Source organism: Centrocercus urophasianus, unplaced genomic scaffold (genome assembly GCF_019232065.1).
Source record: "Centrocercus urophasianus isolate 14NV4802_14NV808 unplaced genomic scaffold, USGS_Curo_1.0 seq_10, whole genome shotgun sequence".
Taxonomy (NCBI): domain Eukaryota; kingdom Metazoa; phylum Chordata; class Aves; order Galliformes; family Phasianidae; genus Centrocercus; species Centrocercus urophasianus.
This window is the reverse complement of record NW_024884142.1, coordinates 41839202-41861050: the sequence shown is the minus strand read 5'-3', so window position 1 is coordinate 41861050 and position 21849 is coordinate 41839202. Positions and strand designations below refer to the sequence as shown.

Sequence of the window (21849 nt, the reverse complement as noted above, 5' to 3'; positions counted from 1 at the left end):
TGACCTACTTTCATCCTATATATTCACCACCGAGCAGCATTAAAATTCTCTGACAAGTCAAAGAGAGACTGAAATTTGAAAGCAGTATATAAGAAGTTTTAGAGCAGGAAAAGGCACCCAAGTAACACTATTATTATTTTTTAATTATCATGTTACCTTGAAAAATCTTGAGTGGGTGTTATCACTGAAAATGTTTGGAGCCCTCTATTAGCTTTATGCTTTACTTTTCTGTTGCCAAGACAGAGCAAGTGGCTTTCCCGGAAACTCTGTTGGTTCAGATTGTTTAAAAGAGTATTTTTGCAATGAGAAAGGTTGTGTGTTTTCATTTAATGGCCTGATTTTATCTTATAGATCCTGGGCTTTTTAGCAAGTACTATGAAGTGTTGTGAAGCATGAGCTGTAGAGAAAGAGGTTCTTCTGTTTTATATCTGTGTAAGAAAAACAAGTTTTACCTTTTCAGTTTAAGAGATTGTTGATCTTCTTGGATGCTGATTGTCTTGGTGTCTATGTCTTTTGTAATTGATTTAAAGAGGTCTAGTTCGGTGAGGATGATGTCAGAATATGAAAATAATTTATTTCTCCAGAAAAATAAAGCATGCCTTTTACATTTCTTTTGTTCAAGTTCCATTTACAGCAAGAGATTACTGATTTGGAGATAGACTTTTCTAGTAAGGAAATTTAGGCCTTTTGTCTCTTTTCTGCAGCTCGTTTACCTCATCACGTATTTACTTATAATTTGGAACATGAGCTGAACATTTAAATCACGTTTTCAAATCTTTTTGATTCTTGATACATTTGATTAAATGTATTACCTACATCTACTCAGACTAGCTCATTAGAACTACTGATTTGCAAGTTGAGCTGAATGGAAGAACTGTAATACAACTCCATTCCATTTTCATGATGTACTTTTTATAGAGAAAGTGGGAACCCAGTAAAAACTGATTTTGATTTTTCATTTTTTAGGAAATTTTTTCAAGAGAGACTTTATTGTAATTACAAATAAGGCATAACTAAAATCCCAAATATGAGGTTCATCAGAACTGTTATAAAGAAATTCAAGACATGAAGTTAACCAGTAATTGAAGTCCTTCATTACATGGAATTCCCATCATCAGTGTAGACTCTATTCAGGTGTTGGGGTTTTGTGCTTTTTTTTTTTTTATATAATTTTAATTATACCTGTGCTAGTGGCAGGCTGCCAACTGATGCATTATCATTTATCTTTTCATTCTTGTCTCCGTCGGATTTATCCATACTTCTTGCTTGTTCATTCTCAGAAAATAAAATAAACTCTCACAAGATTCTATGTGAAAAAAATACATTTATTCAACGGTCATTATCATGTCACATTTGTTGTATTTCTTCTCTTTTCATACCTTCTACATTTCATACCTTCTAAAATTCCATCTCTAGTCTGTTAATTTTGGTTTTGTTTCATTAATTGATGAGTATTGGTTTTGTTTTGTACCTATTTTTACACTGAAGTAGTCTAATTTGGGCAGGGAGGACAATTCTGTACAGTCAATTTGCTTGCTTTCTTATGCAAGAAATCTTATGACTTGCTACTTCTGTTGACACTGTACTACTGTGAACATATTTTTGTTTCCTCAATTAACATTTCACAGGAGTGAAATTTATGATAATTAGTGACTAACAAGATCCAATTCTCTGGTATTAGTTTATCTTAATCCAAGTGGCACTAGGATGTGAACTGGGTATTGTTTTTTACTTAGAATATATTAAACTCCCAATCTCATGCTAAAGTACCATGCTGCACAACATGCATGAACTTCATGCATATATCTATCTGTTTCTATGTTTTTCATTATATTTCGTATTTCTATTTCAATCCTGTCCTCCAGTTGTTCACAAACTCCGGCAATAGAATTAACTCAGTTCTTAAATTAAGAAAAGCAAAGGCACAGTATTCTTAAATAGCTGTGTTTTGTTAAATCATTATTTTAGAAATATCACCTTTTACTTTGGATATTGTTTTTTTTCTGGGAGGGTATTTCTGTTTTAGGAGGGTAAGTCAGGCACTACTTCATGCGTCGCGGTTGCAGGACAAATGCTGTGTATTCATCTGGTTCCCCTAACATCTGCTTACCAAAAGTGGCATTCACTGGTCCAAACAAAAGAAGGAACTCAAGGGCAGCATACGTGTCAGATAGTGCTTTAATAAAACCAAAACAAAAACTATAAATAATGGGATCTAGTGCTTGTTGCTGATGCTTGCTATTGAGGCTAGTCAGAATGGATTTGCAACCGTACCATTGGAGGTTGCTCAGAATGGAGAAGAGGAGCCTTAGTGGAGATCTAACAACAACTTGCTAATATCTATAAGGGAGTTATCAAGCAGATGGAGCTAGGCTTGGTGTATAGCAGGACAAGAGAGAGTGTCATAAATCGAAACAAGACAGGTTCAGATGGATGTAAGAATAAACCTTCTCTCCAGAGGACAGTTGGGCAGTGTAGCAGGCTGCCCAAGGAAGCTGTGCAGCCTCTACACCTGGAGGTTTTCCAGTCCACTTGGGCAAAGCCTGACCTCACATCTGAGCCTGCATGGGGTAGGAGATTGAACCACAAAGTCTCTGAAAGTCTCTCCTAATTAATCTATTATTACTTGGAATTACAAAGCTGTCTAGGAATGATTGATCTGCGTGTAACTACTTAGCAGAAACATACTTGAAGTAGATTGCCCTTGGGTTTAACAAAGGAATTCTTAGCTGACTTGGAGATACAGGCTAGTAATTAGATGTCTAATGTTAGAATTCCACAGGACAATGTAAGATGTATTAGAGAGCATAACTGCTATCAGACAAAAATAACCTTGCTTTAATATTCAGTGTTTATGTGAAACTTTGCCTTTCTTTTCTTTGCAAGAGGTAAGGGGAAGTAAAATCCATGAAATGAACTTCGGATGTTATAATACATGACATTGCTCTCATTCTTAGGCAAGTTTATTGCCTTTAAACAGAACCATGGAAGAGTTAAGTTATGCTAAAATGAATTACCATAGACATATATCAATTATTTCTATGATTGATATGTAGTCCTGCTTTTCAGCTGTCATTCTACCAGAAAATGCTGCAAATATTATTTCTCACAGTCATTTGGAACATAACTTTGGATGCATTTATTAAAAGTTGCCCTACGAAGTTTAAATTTGTATCATTTGTTTCGAAATATGCTGACATGCTGTACAGGCATACAGAATAAATGTTGCAAAGAAGAAAAATATGTATTTGTAGCTTACAAAACAGTAATGAAAATTTTTTTATAGATATATGATGGAAGATTGGTTTGTTAACACAGTGTGGGAACTAAGGAAAGATGTAGCTGTACTAAGCTGAGAAAGGAAAAGAGAAGTTTTTGCACAGAGCCATAGGTTATAACTGAAGTGTTTAGGAAGTACAGAGGTACCAAAGAGAGAATGCCAAGATCCAAGAATAAGAGCAGTCTTTGTTTCATTATATAATAGTGAGATTGTCATTCTTGGTGAATAAGTAATGTAAAATTATTATAGAGATTTCTCACTTGCTAAGATGTCAAATCTTGATTAACTTAGTATTATGTAATTAGTCTCCCAGATCTGTTCTTCTTCTCTATGCTTGTCTTGGGATCATAACATGAAACTGATACTAGAAAGAACTACTAACAGCATTGTAAAAATAGTTTTCTCTAGATGATACAGATTGAACTGAAGATCTGAAACTGTCTTTAAAAGAAAACGATGTTCAGTTCCACTAGCTACTCTAGCAAATAATAATAATAATCCTGTAGCCCAGGTTCTAAATTAGCTCTGCACTGTTAGAACTACTAACTCTGCAGTGTTCTGTGTATGTTAGAAGGGATTTGTCAGTAATATTCTGTATCTAAAACAATGTTGATAGACTGTTCCTCCTTTAGGAAGAAATTACATTTTGTCTAAGTTGGGTCTAGGTCTAGCATCTGGTGAAGCCATCTTCACTACTGTGCTAACTGAGGAAGAATACAGTGCAGAAGCTGCAGGAAGAATTCAAATAGAGGTTATTATTCTTTTTTTTTTTTTTTTTTTTTTTTCAGCCATGTCAAATTCATTCCATTTTTCATACTTACTTTCTCAAATATGGAAATAATTGGAGCTGCAGAAATAATCATCTCTCTTGAGTAAACATGCATCTTTTTTGCATATGGCTTTCTCTTTTATTTTTATCAAAATGACTTGACAGAAGAACGTGTTTTCAACAGCACATTACATAAAATATTTAAAGTAATTTTTTATAAATGGATTTTAAAATTACTTGGTGTTTGGCACAACATTCATTTCTTTAGCATGGATCTCTGATACTTAGAAAGACAGAAGTGCGCTAGGTAGCACATTATAGAAATTCTAAGATACATGCATAGAAATTAATTTACATTTCTGCAGAGGAGAAATCTAGTTCAATTCACAATGGAAGATATCAGTAGACCTTCAATGCCATAATAGAAATTTTGCTAACTTTTTCCTGGACATCTTGATTTTATAAGAGAAGTAACGGAAAATAATCATCTTAATACTCTTTGTTTGATAAGTTCAGTGATTTTTTTCTTAACTCTTTGATCTGACAAAGCTAAGCAAGTTCTGTCAAATACAACTTGGAATTAGATTTTTCTTTCTTCTGAGGAAGTTAAGCAATCAAGAAAATACAGTGATGTAATCACGTTGAGATGGAATTCTCTTTTTCCACCACTGAGGGAATTAACCCAAACACTAATTTGGAGTATCTTAGCTCTGATATCACTCTTTGAATTACATCAAAATATTTACAAATGACTAACAAGAAATATCCAATTCAACTACCTGTATACACACTACCTAAAGAAAGTGAGGATTAGAATAAAAAATAGGCAGAGGTACATTTTGCTTCGTTATTCATCACTGAAAAAGAACAAAAAATTTAAGGTAATTGGCAAAGCAAACACAACGAGAATGCATGATAATCTTATAAGGTTAACTGATAATTACAGAGGAGCTGTTCCATGATGAAAACTGAGTTTGTGCGGGGGGCAGGCACTATTTCTGAATCAGACACTTTTATCCCTGAGTGATGTTCAATGAGAGTTGAGCAGCTGAATTATGTATTATGATCAAATAAATATTAATTTTTGTATGAAGAATTAAAACATTTTAAATTAAAGAAAAAATCTTTGTATGTCTTCCAGTAGTTCTCATGCTTTGCAGATCTACTAGGTGACAACAAAATCTAGATTTTTTTTCCTGAATATGAATTGCATCTTTTACTAGACTTAGATGTTCCAGATTTCCAAAAGATAGAACAAAGACTGTGCAATAGTCTCTCTTTCCTGTAAGAATTTTATTTCGGGGTATGAATGTCAGATTCTAGTACATATCAGTACAAACTGATGATCTGCATTTATCTATGTATTCATATTGTGTAGTTATGAACCATAATATAAATTGTTTTTATTAACATGACTGTCCAGTTGGGCAAGCACAGGTTAGTATTCTTTGTGTGTGTGTGTGTATATATATATATATATATATACACAGATATGGATTAGATGTGATCCTGAAGGTAGAATATTATGGAGATTTATCTTTTAGATGAAAGCTTTTTTGCACTACTTCTGCAGGAGTTGATCTGAGCCTATTTTTATTACAATTCCTGCCCTGGCAAATTTGACATGCCTCCAGAGTACACACTGTATGACAGCTACATGGAGTAGAATCAGACCCTTACTTCTCAATATCTACTTGGCCTTGTTCTCTCTTTTGGGTAGATGCCAATTTGAGAGCTACTTGCTTCTATGTTGGACCTATTTGTGCTGCCTCATAAGCTCTGGGTCTGAAAAAAAAAAAAAACCAAGCTTCTGAAAGGCAAATGCTTTTCCCCTGAGTAAAACCAACTGCTGGAAATTTAAGCTGTCTTTAGGAGAAGTGATACTATTTATAATACAAGTATGTGAAGCATCTTTATTTTCCCAGATAATTTCCCAAAATTTCTCTAGGTAGTCACAAACAAGGAAGTGTAGTCTAGCATTAAAAACCTTCCATGGCAAAAAGTGAAGCAGCCAGATGCATTGCGTATAGGAATATGAAGGTTGCATAGACATGGAGTTCATTTATTCTAGAAAATCTTTTAAAAAGTCATGTATTTCCAGTGAGAGGAAGGTAATCCTCAATTTCTATTGCAAATGCACTGTAAGTATGGATTTAAAATCTTATAAGCAAAAATCTGGTGTTTGAAGTTGCGGAGAAACACTCCTCAAAGTACTTAGAGAGAAGTGAAAGACTTTTAAATACAAAGATTATGACATTGATGTCATAAAATCTACAAATATTTGATTTTCTTTCAAATTGGGATTTCATATTGGTTCAAATAAATATCTTCATTGCTCTCCTTTATTATTTCTCGGAGTGACTTTCATTCTAAAATTTCCTGAATGTCACAGAATATATAAAAATCTAGGCAGCAGAAATATCCAGAAATACTACATGTTTACAGCTAACTTATAAGAGGGCTGCTCTGAAAACTGTGCCTCCGAGTTCATTATGTTGGTCCAAATCATCACAGGTAGATGTTGGTGGAAGACTAACACCAGTATTTGTTAAATTTTGCTGCTGTGCAACAGATGGTAGAGTAGGGACAGTATGACAAAATGATATCTGACATGGAAGTGCTAAGGAGCAAGGGTGTGTAACTGAATTCCTTCATGCTGAAACAATTGTACTCATAGACATTCATTAATGCTTGCTGAACACTGATGAGCACCAAACAGTGCATGTGAGAATAGTGAGGAGTTGATTGGTGTGTTTCAGCAGTGGCAACAGTGACGTGAGGACAAGCCATGTTATGATTGACCATGCACAGCTATCATACCATGAAATGAAGAACATCTCAATCAGCTGACTTGCAAAAATCAGTGATTATGACCAGGGAACTGCGTATGGAGCTGAATATTGGTTTTATTGCATTGGAAACTATGGCAGAAAAATTGCAATATCGCAAAGTTTGTGAGAAGTGGGTCCCACGAATTCTCAGGAACAGGAACAGCAAGAATTCTATATGCAAGTTTTTCAGGACTTACTGAACCAATACTCCAGGCTGAAAGTGACTGTTTCTTGGATCATATCATTTCAAGTAATGAGATTGCTGATACCTTTACTAGTCCAAGTCCATGGAATGATGACAGGTGGATTCCTTACCAAAGAAAATGTTGAAGACACAGCCCTCAGTGGGAAAAGTGTTATGCAGTGTCTTCTGGAACAGGAAAAATCCTTCCAGGTTTCCTGGAACCCAGACAAATGATGAATCCTGATCACTACATCACCACAGAGATTAAGCTGAAGGCTTGAACTTCCACAGTAAGGCCAGAGGAGAAGACAGACTTTCTTTTGGAACATGATAGTGCCAAGCTCCATACCAGTTTGAAGACTGTAAAACACTCTGCCAATCTTGACTGCCCTGTCTTCCTACACCCATCACATAGTCTGCATTTGCTGCCTCCTTACTTCCATCCAATAGGAGATGAAGTGTACAGGCAATATTTTTCCAGCAATTATGCTATCATAGCAGCTGTGAAAGAGTGGGTCATCGCTGCTGGTGCAGATTTTTAAGAGTGTGGCATGCAGACTTTTTCATTGCTGGTGAAAATGCATAGCTAATGGTATCTATGTTGAAAAACAGCTCCTCACTATTCTCACATGCACTGTTTGGTCCTCATCAGTGTTCAGCAAGCACTGATGAATGTCAGTGAGTACAATTGTTTTGTAGCTGAGAATTTGCTCTATCAAACAGTGTTATTGTGATCTTTGCATCTGTTGCAGCATCCATGGAATCACGTAGGAGGTATTGCTATTGAGCAACATAGGTAGAATATGTGATTTTTATTATTCAAAAGCTGATCTCAGATTACTTGGATTCTCAAAGGTAAATATGTAACTGCTGAACTGAGGTTATGATCCTGGAGTTTAAGTGGATAAAGACTTGGGGTAAATTCCATTTTTTGTCCTTAAGGTTTTTATTCCGGAGATTCTACCTTACTTCATCACAATTTTTTATTTTAATTAATTTCTTATGCAGTTAATCTTGATAATCCAACGCTGGATGTTGCAACTTTCCTTGCTGTGTTGTGTGCATTTTATTTGGTTTTAAATAATTAATTTAGCTCCAATCTTACAGATCAGGATATGTTTAATTTTGAAAATATGGATTTGTTTGAAAATTGATAAACTCTTGTGAGTAACTAAATTGTCATATAAAAAATGTTAGTGATATCAAGCTTATTCTCCTGATACCCAAAAAAAACAAGTAAATTAGATTTTATTATAGAAATTATGGGCACTTATAACTAAGGAATAAAATAAAAAGTGAACACTTATGTAGAAATGACTACCACTAATATTTAATTTTTACAATCTTGACCTAACTATAATAATTTTCAAAAGATGCTCAAGAATGTTTTATAAAGTATATGTGAAAAAACATAGCCATCTATTTTTGTGTGTGTGTGTCGAAAATGCCTGCTCCTAAACTTCATAAGCAATAATTCCTAAATTTATAGGAGAAATCTATATCATTTCTCTTATTCTCAAGAACATTTTTCAACAGAATAAGAAACATTTTCCATAACAATTAAAAATATACATACTTCTGTGCTTATACACTGGTCTGATTATGTACCAAGCAGAATGCTATGCCCTTGATGAAACTATGTGTGTAATACACTGAATCTCATGTCAATGCAGACTTTGAGGAGGTTGTACTTTGCTCATTCTCAAAGCAAATTTCTTACTTCTGTCCAGAATCAGAACTGTGCAACACTAGCTCTGGTCCCTTCCAAATTTTTAAATATTGATGAGCTGTTTGGGATCCTGTTAAGATCTGGGGCCCCACTGTTTTTCTGGATGCAGGCTGTGCTGCCGCTGTGTTGAGTTTGAGCATAGTGGCATATTTTCGGGACTGATGCACTTAATCCATATTGCTGATCATCTGGAAGTCTGTTTGAGTCAAATCTGGATGACTGGCAAGCAGGCCTCAAAATGTTACCTCTGCCAATAATAACAGTACAGTCAACAAAACTTAAAAGTATTTCAGAATCAGTTTCAAGGGACTACGTTATATCAAAGTACAACATTCTGATAGCTAGATTCTGGAGATCAGTAATGATTTAAGTGCTCTTCTTTATCCTCCCTTAACCATAATATTTATGGAACACTTTTGTAAAATGTAACTTTCAGTCAGCAACATGTATGTACAAATTCATCTTAAAATGCTGCAGTTTTCAAAACATTTCATTTCAAGAGAAGCCTTCAAGTATTTGAAGGGGATAGAAAACTTTACGAAAGACATTTTTATTTGAATTTTTAACTTTAATTGACACTTGTACAAAGCCTCTGGGGCCTCGACCCAATTTTAACAAAACCATAAATCCATCACTCTTAATTTTCTGAAATGATACCAGTCTATCTTCTTTCTCAAAGCATAACCAAAATGCTCTTTGGAGTCCAAAACTGTATGTTCAGTTCCCCCCAAATTCATTGGCAAGATGCAGCGATTAAAAGTCATGTATGTCAGGGAATAGACCCAAGATAATTGTGTGGACCAGAAAATCCTGAACCAATGTCAGAGATTAATTATTCATATTCAAAGTAAATCCCTCCAAGCAATCAATCTTTCAATTTCCAATACCATTATAGTGGGAAATACAGCTTGCAAATGTTGTCAGTGTTGCTTTGCAGAATAACCCTGAGGGCAGGATCAGAGCTATACCAGCCATCTGTTTGAACTTTCCTATTGTGGAACATTTCTCTATCTGCTTCCAAATGACCCCATTGGCAACGATGGAGAAGGAAAACCTTGGTAGTCCTGCAGCATATGGTGCCATGCTTGCACTGTAGATAAGACTTGCCACTCAATGTGGCTTTAAGTTATTGCATCCAACCGTCCAGAGATGACCTCAAGAAGACAGAAATGTCTGCATTTCATTCATGTCATCCGTGAGAGTGGATGCCTTTTATAGGCTTCCTGAAGTCAGAATGAGTACATATGGAAGCCAGCATAGAAAGCAGTGAATTAAATCCTAGCTTAGCTTAACTCTATACTTGTGTTCCTATAATGAACAGGCATTTAAGGTTAAATTGCTGAGAGCAGCAACTCTTAAACTGTGGGCTGATGCTGTAGCCATTTTTCCCTACTGATGATTTTTTCCCTGAAGATGCGTAACAGATGTGATAAACACCAGCTGGCAATAACTATGCTAAAACCAACAAACATCATCAGCCAGATTTTCCCAGGAAGGTCAGTATTGTAAGTCTTATTCTCAATCACAATTGTTTAGTATTGTTTATCATAGACTAACATTCTGAATAATGTTTTTATCAGTCAGAATTATTTTTGTATTTTAGCCTACAAAGCTGCCTTTCCTCCAAGAAGAAAACAAGGGTATTATGTGTCTGTACAAGCAAATCCTGCATATATAAGTAACATCAGGGCTGAACTGAGCAAGTCATACTAGTATAACAAAATTATCTTTACCAGTTACTACTGAAAGCACATGGAAAATTTCTTTTAACTTGTCCCCTTTTTGAGTGTTTTGTAACACTTACATTAAACACCACTCAGCCTCACTCACAGCACTTGCAGTTATGTCCTTAGAGAAGCATTACAGAAGTTAGCATGATTATATGGGAAGACATGGCAAGCGGATTACACCACACTCCCACAAGCTCACCATGGCAAATGCCATGTGCTTAAAATGGTTGAGGTAACCATTGGATGGCTGGAAATATATGCAACCCTGGAAGAATGTATGTTAATATACCAGAGGTTATTGTTCCTTTCAGTAGAAGTGCTTTCGTCATAACGAATATAAACACAAATATACTAATTGAATTAACTGACATATATTGTTTTTTGACTCCGAACAGTCTCCAAGTTATTTTCAGGGAAACATAAGAAAGTAAAAGATTGAACATCCAGATCAAGAATTTTAAATCAATCCGTTAGTTAATACTTCAATTTTTGTCATTTTTGCCATTTTGTCCATAATAAAAATGATTAAAAACAACAACAAAATATTCTAACATCCTTGGATAACAGCATAATGGACAGCTAAGTTTACATTCCAGTGAAGAAAGCAAAATTGGATCCTCTTCTGCAGTAGAAAAGTCAACATAATAAGAACTATACTAAATTTAACAAATATTGATAAAATTGTGCTTTCATGTGCAGAAATATGTATACAGAAGAGAAATTGTATTGAAATAAATTGAACAGATATGTTAAATGAAGCTTTCTTTACATCACTAAATTTATCTACAGTCTAAATCTAGAGAGTGATTTGAAACACTAAGATCAGTGTTTGGTCTACTGCGTTTCAGGGAGTGGAGAACAAATATGATTCATACAGGTTTAGCAGGAAGAATGGCTGTTCCCTTAAAGTCTTTGAAATTCCCAGTGTGGCCCTGCTTAGCAGACTTCATCCAAAATGAAAGTTCTTTGGCCTCCTATTCTTCACTGCAAAGGCCAAAACTACTCTGAAGGGCCCAGGTTTACAAAACTAGAGCTTTTTGTCTCCATCCTCCTGCCCATTTGTTATTCCTCTTAAATTCTCTCAACTGAGCTGCCAGTTTTAGATTTTTGTGTGTGTGTGTCTGCTTGAGAAAACATGCATAATTTTTAAAAAAGAACATAAAATGAGAAAAGCTATTAAAAAGAAATTTGAAGGGATAGCTAAAATTTAAAATCTTTGCAGTTCATGTGAAAGACTATAAAGACTTTTATATCCTATATTATACCGGGGCATGGAGCATCTATCTTATGAAAAAAGGCTGAGAGACATGGGTTGTTTCCAGCCTGAAAAAGAAAAGACTGAAAGGAGATCTCATCAATTCTTATAAATACCTAAGGGGCAAGGTGTCAAGAGGATGGGGCCAGGCTGTTTTCAGTGGTGCCCGGTGACAGGACAGCCTCTCTGGGCTGCCTGTTCCAGTCCTCTGTGACCTTCAAAGCAAAGAATTTTTTCCTCATGTTCATATGGAACTTCCTGTATTGCAGTTTGTGCCCATTGTTTATTTGCTTATTTGAAATATTATTCATTAGTATGTTTACAAACATAGAAAATAACTTGGGCTATTTATTGACCTTTGAAAATCAAAAAGTAAATTCACCCCTCTTTATACAATTTAATACAACTAAAAGAAGAGTCCCTTGTTACTTTCAGACTTTTAAAACATTGCTTTATATGAGTTCTCACACAGATAACTCAGCATAATAGATTAACTTCAACCTTGGCAATGAGGTTTTTGTCATAAAGTAGGACATTGTGGATTTAGTCGGTTTATTTGAACTTTTCTAAGTAGAAATATCAGCTAAGATTTCATGTTATTTTTTAATGGTGAATTGTTATTTAATGAAAATAAATAAACATATAGACTCATATTGTGTCTACAACAAATACCTGGTTTAACATTCAGTAAGAAACAAATGTCTATTTTGTTTTTAAAAGAGTCTCTATTTTTTAGGTGTTTAGTTATTAAATACTTGAATAATTCAACCACTAAATGAAAATGAGAATTGTGATAAAAAGCATTTATACTCATACATACTTGCAAAATAATTGAAAACTCACTGTTTAGAGTTATTGCTGGAAGTTTACAAATTAAGCAGAATAAACTTGCAAATACTGCTAGGTCAAATTTCTTATTAATTGTCCTTTCTGTAAAAGCTGCTCTGACATCTCTGGAGTTGTCAAAAGACATTATTACAAAGCCAGCTTAGTCTTTGTAACACTTTATAAAGGAGAGGGGGGGTTTTGTGCCTTTGGCTTGAAACTTAGGCATACAGTGATTGCACACATTTGTCTTAGTCAAAGCTGTGATGAGATAAACAAAGCATTTTGTACACATGGAAATTGTAATGCACATTAACGTAAGCACTTAAAATTTAAATGAAATTCTTTCCTAGACTTCAAGCTCTGGTAATATGGTAAATATTTCATTATTTTAGAAAAGAGACACACATACTGAAATATATGAGTATCAAACATAAAGATGGAGACAAATAGTTATGCAGGAAAATACAAAAAAAGTAGAGGTAGATTTTCATATAGGCAGAGTTGTTGAGTTTTACAACAGAAGAAGCAAAACTACAAAGTCATGGTAAGTTTTCCATGCATGCTTCCATATATGTATATATATATACATGGCAGAAAAATAAAAGTGTAATCTTAAAAGCATAATTTTACTAATAGTATTTTTGATTCTTAAAAATCTTCCGTATATGTATATATACACTAAGACCACTCCTACACTGAGCCTACACTTTTAGAGAAAACGGATAGAAATAAACTGTCTGTCACTCACATAAGAGAGTGACAAGAGATGCTAAAGTTTTCACTTTACAGCTCTTCTGGCAGCGATGCACATCAAGAGAGCCCAGCTTCATTCAGTCGTTTTCTATACCCATCAGCAGACACAAAGCACTGTCTCCTCATTTGTCTCTGGATGGTTTCAGCCCAAACCCTGTGAGATCTCTGCATACTTTAATACACTGACAGACATGAAATCTCACCAAGGGAAAAAAGCACTAAGGTCCCTGCTATTTTGCTGTTGCTCTTGTCAACAGTAACCGTGAAGAAAACAGGTTGTATGCTACAAGTGGAAATTAATTACTGGAAATGAGGTTGAGCAGTCGGCATCTGAGCGCTAAGGGCATAAAAGGTGGAAAGTAATGCTTGCAAACATTTTAAATACAAAAACTGCTACTAGAAGACAAGAAAAAAAAAAGGCATAACATATTTAATCGCGTCCTGAATTTAAGAGCACCCAGACAAAATGTAATATTTGGCAACCCAATACACAAGACAGACAAAAATAAACATACTTTACTGGTTCAAAACAATACTTGAAAGACACTTGAAAATGGTTCAAAACAATAATTTGGGGCCAATATGAATCACAGCAAATGTGTACACTTCTCGGGAGAAAATGAAAAGTAAAACAGTAAAGCTCATTGTCCCAGAAGAAATTGTGATAAATTCAAAACACCACATTATTTGAAAAATAATAATTTAAAATGTGCATATAAAATAAAAATGCTAATAATTCCTGTAACTTTTGAGATTTCTAAGGGCAGCAGTAATTTTAACTGGACATTCCTTAATAGCAGAGTCATTATTAGGTTCAGCAAAGTACTCTTTTGCACAGGAGTTAAAGAAGCTTGCTTAAGGTCACACATTCAGCCAGACAAAGCCATTAACCAAAACCAAGTCTTTGGAATCAGTCTGCTGCTTTAATTAGTAATTTGACCTTCCTACGTATGGAAAATCATTCTTAGTCACTGAATTATTTTTTTAATTTGACAAAACTGAATTAACAGTCTGTGCTATTCATAGATGTCATCTATGGACACATATTTGATACAGATGCTCCTAATACTCTTTCTACCTCTTATATTTCATCTGTATGAATCATTGCCTGGATAAGCACCATCTGTCCTTTGTTCTCTTTGCCAGAATGGGCCACTTCAGAATGAAAAAAATAAAAAAATAAATCAGAATTTTCTGAACAGTGCAAATTTTGGGCTCAACACAGTGCAGCTACCTGAAGAATGAGATTAAATCACTTTTGAGACTCCTCAAAACAGTTGGGTTTACTAAGTCCTCCAATATACGAATCCTTTCCCAAATTCTGTACTTTTCCTGGCCCTTTTTCTGAATTTTTTTCCAGCATGTTGGCATGTAGAAATTGCAGACACTGGACCTCAACGCAAGTATTTCAGTTGCACTCTCACGAATACCCTGTATGCAAAAGTAGAAGAACCTACTTGTACATTCTTTTTAGTGCCCCATCTGTGCATCAGGGAATCTCGTTTGCATCACAGCCTCTGTCTTGCACTGCCCATTCACATTGAATTGGTTATTTATCATACTACATAAGTATGAACCTCTATGACTGAGACACACTGTTTTGTAATCTGGACTTCCCCATATTCCTCACTACCCATAGAATCACAGAATGATATAATCACTTGTTTTGGAAGGGATCTCATAGACCATCCATTTCAACCCCTCTGCCGTGGACAGGGTTACTACTCACTATATCAGGCACAAGATTAGAATGCCCAGGGCTCTCATTCAACCTGGCCTCATTTTCCACTGATTTCTGTCATTTTCACATTGTAGGTAATACTTTTTCCCTGCATCCGTGTTGAGTAGGAGATTTAGTCATTTACCAGTTGATATTTGTATGCCTACAAAGAATCCATGCAAATAGGAGATTTTTAGAGCAGGGGAAAGGGGGTGAAAAAGAATAAAAATAAAGAAAAAAAAAAAAAGGAGAAAAAGAAAAAAAATGAAAAAAAGAGAAAAATATAGAGAATATCAAGGACTTTTAAAAGATCAGTGCAGAGGCTGCTAATCTAGAAATCCAGCATGTCCAACCACATTAATGTATTTATGTTCTCCTAAGGCCAGAGCCTAGCAAAGAGACATTAAATTGTTAAACACGGTGGCTGTTCTCCTGAGGTTGGAAATGGAAGAAGAGAGCAGTCATCTCCGCATGAAAACTTATACTAAAATTGGCTGTGAATTTCTCCTGGCAGGGATGTTTGTTCTGCACTCATCCCATCAACTCAGTGGTCTGTGTCTGCAGTTTACAGAGGCTGTGTCTGTAGGAAATGTGGCCAAACAACTCCTGTGCCTGCCTTCCCCTCTCACCCCGCTGGGTCACTCCGCCATCTGTGGGTGCCTGAAGTAATTGTGCAGCCATTGTACCTATTCAATTCGTTTCAATTTTAAGATGTTACTCCTTCCAACCAACTACTACAACTACTGGAGACTGATACTCAAGGTCAGGCTGGACGGGGCTCTAAGCAATCTGATCTAGCTTTAGGGGTTCGTTGCAGGAGGGATGGGCTAGATGGACTGTAAAGGCCCCTTCCAACTCAAACAGTTCTATTGCTCTGCTGTGAGAAAATGGCACTTCTTCCCTCACGCATATCCAGAGGGCAACAAGAGAGCACCAAGCGTCTCCTCATATAGCAGAACCGTAAGAGAGCCAGGAGCCGTCCCAGCGCGGATGAGCTCTGCCCTAAGCCCCATATGACCCCCCAGTGAGTTTTCAGGCAGTGAGAAGCTTCTGGCACCCCGAGACCTGCCACGACGAGGTGTGTACACCCAGACCCGTACACGCCTTCTACGCCCGACAGAGCCCCTTTGCAGCAGAGCCTGAAAGCGGAGCATCGCCCAACGGCCGAGTGCCGCGGGCAGCAGCAGAGCAACGGGCACAGATGGGGGGCGGACGCCCCGTTCGCTGGGAGGCGCGCGGCGCCGGCGGCTCCGAGGCGGGCACGCAGCGGGCGGGGCTGCCGGGTGACGCGACCTGCGCGGCGTAAACAGCGCGGCGGCGACAGCTCGGGAACGGCCGGCGGCCCCCTCGCTCGTCCCCCGGCCGGGCGGGCTGCCCCGGGGCCGGCCGGCCTGCCCGCCTGGTGCCGGGTGGGAGGGACGGAGGAGCCGCTGGAGAGAGGCCGGTGCCGCTTCGCGCAGCGGCCCCCCGCGGGGTCGATGCCGCAGCCCCTCGCCCGCTGAGGGGCCGCGCGCGGAGGCTGCGGACAGCGGCCGGGGAGCTCTCGGACGGCGGTTGGCTGCCTCGGCGCGGCTTCCCAGCGGCGGCGGCGCCGGCGGATGCGGAGCGGCGGCGGGGGCCGGCGGTGAAGATGGCGACCCCGGGGATGAGCTGGCAGCAGCAGCACGGCTACGGCGGCGGATCCGCGCCCGGTGCGGGGAAATTCGGCTCCGGCTCTGCCCCGCCGGGACTGGGAGCCGAGCACAGCCCGGACCTGCACTTCAAAATGAGCAAGAAGATCGCCCAGCTCACCAAGGTGAGACAGTCCTCGCTTCTGGGCTCCTCTGCTGCCTCGGGTGTTTTTCCCTTCTTATTTTTCTTTCCGCTTCTCCTCGTTTGTTCATTTCACACGTGAAGGGGTGAGGCGCTGCCCCTCTCCTCGTCTTGCCACCTCGGCTTAGCCTCGCTGAAGAGAGGTCATCTCCTGAGCTTGGTTCTTCCAGCGGAACGATGCCCGCTCCTCGGCGGCGTGATGCGGCTGGGCTCGCACCCGAGAGGCCGGGCCTGGCACAGCACGGCTGCCCTGCCCTGCCCTGCCCTGCCCTGCCCCGCCGGCTGCCTCTGGCCCGGCGCAGTTTCCCTTAGGGCGTCTCCAGTATAGGAAATACAATGTATCTTTGTTAAAGTCCGTAGTCAAACTGGAACATGTTTTAAAGGAGTAATACTAAGGCTGGCAGGCCTCACAATTCAGACCTGATTGTAGCTAAGATTTATTTAGAACAACTTAAAAATGAAAGAAACACTGTGGTGGTGTAATCTCTCTTGTGTAATGCTCAAGACAAGAAGAGAATACCATTATTTAGGAAGCAAAGAGCAGATTACATTTCTTAATGAGAATACACAAGGAACAACTGTCAATAATTACACATTTAAAACATCTACAGGTATCTTTAAAAGCACTATGGAGGAATGCTAGCATAAGTGTAGGCTAAGATGCATGAAGGTGACATTTCATTGGAACCACAAACAGAGACAATGAAGAATGCTGGCAGTCACCCAGTGGAGACATAGTTCAAATTTATGCACAGCTGAAGTGATCAGTGAAATAGTGTTTACTGTGGAGTACCTTGCACCTTACATTATTGGAAAACTGATGACTGAGGGATATTTTGGCTGGGCTTTAAGTTCAGATGTCTTAATATATTAATTTCAGTCAAATTAAAATTTCAATATTTTAAGAAGAAAACAAGAATTTAAATCAATTTAAAACTCACTGTGGTTTGTTTGAGTTATGAATCAGGATGTTAAAGATATTGCTACAGACTTGTGCTTCTTGAAAGGTGCAACAAGCACCTGGAGAGCGTAAATGTATTTTAGATTTACCTTAAGGCCAGTTACATACGCAAATTCTTTCAGATAACACTTTTTACTTCTACGTGCCCTTTGATATCTTTCCCTTTCATTCTCTAGGAATTACCCATCAGTTTTTAGGAGATTTCAGAAACAGAGTTCCATTTCTGTTGTGATACCGTGTGTGTATACCCATGAGGTCCGCATCACTAGACATGTGTGCTGTGTTTTGTGAGTTTGTGTATGTCAGATGGCTTGAGACAAGTATGAGTTAAATGGGGATATAAATGCATAGTGCTGGAATACTTTGAACTTCTGTATTGGAAGGGTAGAACTAAGTACTGTGCCTCATTCATAAGGTCTTTTATGATCTGTAATAGAGTTCTTTTAACATTCTAAAGATTTTGTGCATGCCTGTTCTGCTGAAGGTTTCAGAATACTGCAAATAGAAGCTACTACAAGTGGCCTTCTGGTTATGTATTTCAATAAGTGTAAATTAGCTGTGATTGTACAAAGATCTTACTGGTGGATTAGGCTTTTGTGGGATTGGACTCTCATATTTGTTTACTTGCAGAGTCCAGTGAGATTTTACTTTCTGTGCCTGTATTCTGTTTTAAAGGTTTAGGGGGAAAACTTGTGACTTTTGCTGATCCTCACAAACCAAAGGTCTGGGCTAGAGAACCATCTTTTTGAGCTTAAAATAGGGTGCAAAATGAAAATACTCTTCTTGTACCTAATGCAACAGCAAAATAAAGAATTTTAAAGATTACTTTTTAAAGTATTCTAAAAAATTAATTTCACTGAGATAGAGGTGCAGATCCTGACAGTTTTCCAGTTAGAAGGTCCTAGCCTGGTGTTTCTGCTTGTTACTTGACCTTTCAGAGAGGGAAGCTTAGAAGAAAGAGAGAAAAAGCTTTAGGATTATATTTTACCCTGAAGAAGTTTCCACCTGCTCCGGGATGTGAAGCCTATGAAGGGAATCTAGATGCAGGGGAAAACAATAAACATGATACTTGATTTCTATAAACAAGAGTTAACTGTCAAAAGAGTTGACTTCACTTTGCAGAAGATTTGTGGAAATAAGCTATCCAAATTGAGTGATGTGAAAAAAGATGTAAGAGTGCTTCTGTGAAGGTCTTTTGGCCAAATTCTGCAGGTCTGGCTCTGTCAGATGCTTACTCACTTGTATGTATAGAATTACTTTTTAGTACTCTAGGAACTTATTAAGATGTATGCCATTATATGTACATCAAATTGTGTAGTATCTTTATGTAAAATCTTGTGTCTTCCAGCTGTTCTCCCCTCTCATCCCCTCCCTTTTTTTGATCTTCGTACTTTTCTCTGAAACTGTCTTGAAGATCTATCAAGTCCCTGTGGATTCAGAACTGGAGTCAGGTATTTTATCTGAACAAAACAAAATCCCCAGCACAGTGCAGTGAAACGAAATATAAATACATAGGGGGCATAGTTAACTGAGCAGCTTGTATCTTCTGAGAAAAGAAAGGTGACTCTGTACTTTTTCCAATCTATGTATATCTTCTATGAGCTGTCAGTAGTAGCAGAAGAAAATGCTTTCCCCATAGGAAATGGAGGTCATTCATGAAGTGAATGTAAAATTAAAAAGTTAGAATTCCTATGTTATATTTTCACATTACTTAAAGAGAATTTAATGTTTTGGTTGAATCCATCTGAGAATACCAAGAAGGAAGTGAATTTTGTTTTTAATGCTTAGTTTTACTCAGTAACTCAGAGTGAGGCAAAATAAAATGCAATTCAATTTCACAGGGCATGCTTCTGAAACGCTTAACTGCATTTTTACTCTTGAAAAAAAATAACTTGATGTAACTTTAATATGTTTAACTCACAGGAGAAGGTAAAACAAGTCAGTAGCTAGAAATTCAGCTTTAAAAAAATAACATGATGCTCATGTCATGTTTAAAAACTGTGGAAATTGTAACTGAAGCAATTTTAGGACTTCTTCAGGATAAGCTCCTTATTTTAGACATTTTGAAAGATCTGTGTAGCAGTACGGGGATAAAGTAGCATCTGACACCAAAGATTAAAGCCAAAAAGAAATAAGCTGTGATTATGAGATTGCAAATGTGTTTGTACTACTACGTGCTCAAGTACTAATGCGATGGTGAATTATGCTTGCTGCAGATGAAAATATGCATATGTATTTTTAATTACTTTGCATAAGACAACTGGAATAGGAAACAAAAATTCAGTTGCTGCTTTGATCCTGTCAGTATGGGAGAGTAGGGTTCAATTTCACCATTAGTTGGAGAGTACAAGTTCAATGGTCTTGCTGGCTTGTTTTGGTGCTTCTTTTTTTTTTCTTTTTTTTTTTTTCTCTTCCCACAGCTCTTATGCTGTAGTTTTTAGCTTAAGCGTTTGTAATTGAGAAATTCACATCTTAAATTTGTGTACAAAATCTGTTCTGCAAGCTTTGAGATGTCAACATAAATGATGGACGTTAATGAAGTACTTTAGGTGATCCACTCTGGCGTTATGTGGTGAGAATCTTGAATGTTGAGTTGGTTGTGGAAATTTCCTAGATCCTAGTTGCAGAAATTTTAGATGAATTGAAGGAAGAGTCTGTAAGTGCCATACAGGTGCGCTACAGTGATAGTTCCTATTAGGCTGTTTAAGTTCATAACAAGAAAAAAAAATCAGCAGAATTGGTGTTTTCCCTTCCTACATGCCTAGAGCAGAATAGTTAAATTTTGGGATGATTCCAAAAAAGGATAAAATAGTAAACAAACTATATTCTGGGACTCTTTGGACTAGTGTTCTGTTCTGAGTTCTGCCATCAGCTTCTTGTATAAATTTAGAAAATAGTTTTCTTCTTTGTTTTCCTCTCTGTCATCCTATTTTAAAGAGATATTCTTAGCAAATATATTTTAATACTTAGCATTTTTCTTGGTCATGTGGGAGTATATAGGTTACTCCAAATCTCTTCCATTTGTTTCCATGGAAGCTGTAACAGATGCAAAGAACACAGTAACACTATTTGATAGAGCAAATTCTCAGCTACAAAATACGTTTTTTCAACACAGATACCACCATTAGCTATGCATTTTGACCAGCAATGAAAATGAGTCTGCATGCTGCACTTGCAGATATCTGCACCAGCAGTGGTGACCCACTCTTTCACAGCTGCTATGATAGCACAACTGTTGGGAAAATACTGCCTATGCACTCCATCCTTCATTGGCCCAGATGGAAGTCAGGAGACTATATAGTGGGCATAGGAAGACAGTGCAGTCAAATTGGTGGAGTTTTACAGTCTTCATACTGGTATGGGGCTTGGCATTATCATGTTCCAAGAGAAAGTCTGTCTTCTCCTCTGGCCTTACTGTGGAAGTTCAAGCCTTCAGCTTAGTCTCTGTGGTGATGTAGTGATCAGGATTCATCATTTGTCTCGTTTCCAGGAAATCTGGAAGGATTGTTCCGATCTCAAAAGACATTGCATATCGCTCTTCCCACAGGGGGCTGTGTCTTCAACTTATTCTTCAGTTAGGAATTCATATGTCATACCATGAACTGCTGTTTTGAATTGAATTCATAATGGTGTCACCAATCTCATCACTGGTAATGATGTGATGCAGGAAACAGTCACCTTCAGCCTTGTACTTTTTCAGTAGGTCCTGAAAAACTTGCATATGGCATTCTTGCTGTACGTGTGTGAGAATCTGTGGGACCTACTTGTCACAAACTTTATGGCAGTGAAATTGGAATATCACAATTTTCAATGCATCGCAGCAGTTATTTGGCTCCCTACGCTGTTTTTTCTCTGACTGTAATCCACTGATTGAGGCACTCTTCAATTTGTGGTATGATAGCTGTGTGTGATCATTCGGAACATGGCTTGTCTTTCATGTCATTGTTGTCACTGCTGATGCACCGCCCACTACCTCCACTGTTGTGCTTCCATAAAT

The 21849-nt window shown here is 37.6% G+C and overlaps 1 protein-coding gene across 1 annotated transcript in view; it reads left to right on the top strand.

The window, feature by feature from the left end:
• The first annotated feature begins 16709 nt into the window (after positions 1-16709).
• FAM184A (family with sequence similarity 184 member A) overlaps positions 16710-21849 on the top strand; it is a 58126-nt gene continuing 52986 nt past the window's right edge. The window contains exon 1 of the mRNA XM_042817844.1: positions 16710-16874. Coding sequence (XP_042673778.1) covers positions 16710-16874 — 165 coding nt within the window. The remainder of the gene's footprint in view (positions 16875-21849) is intronic.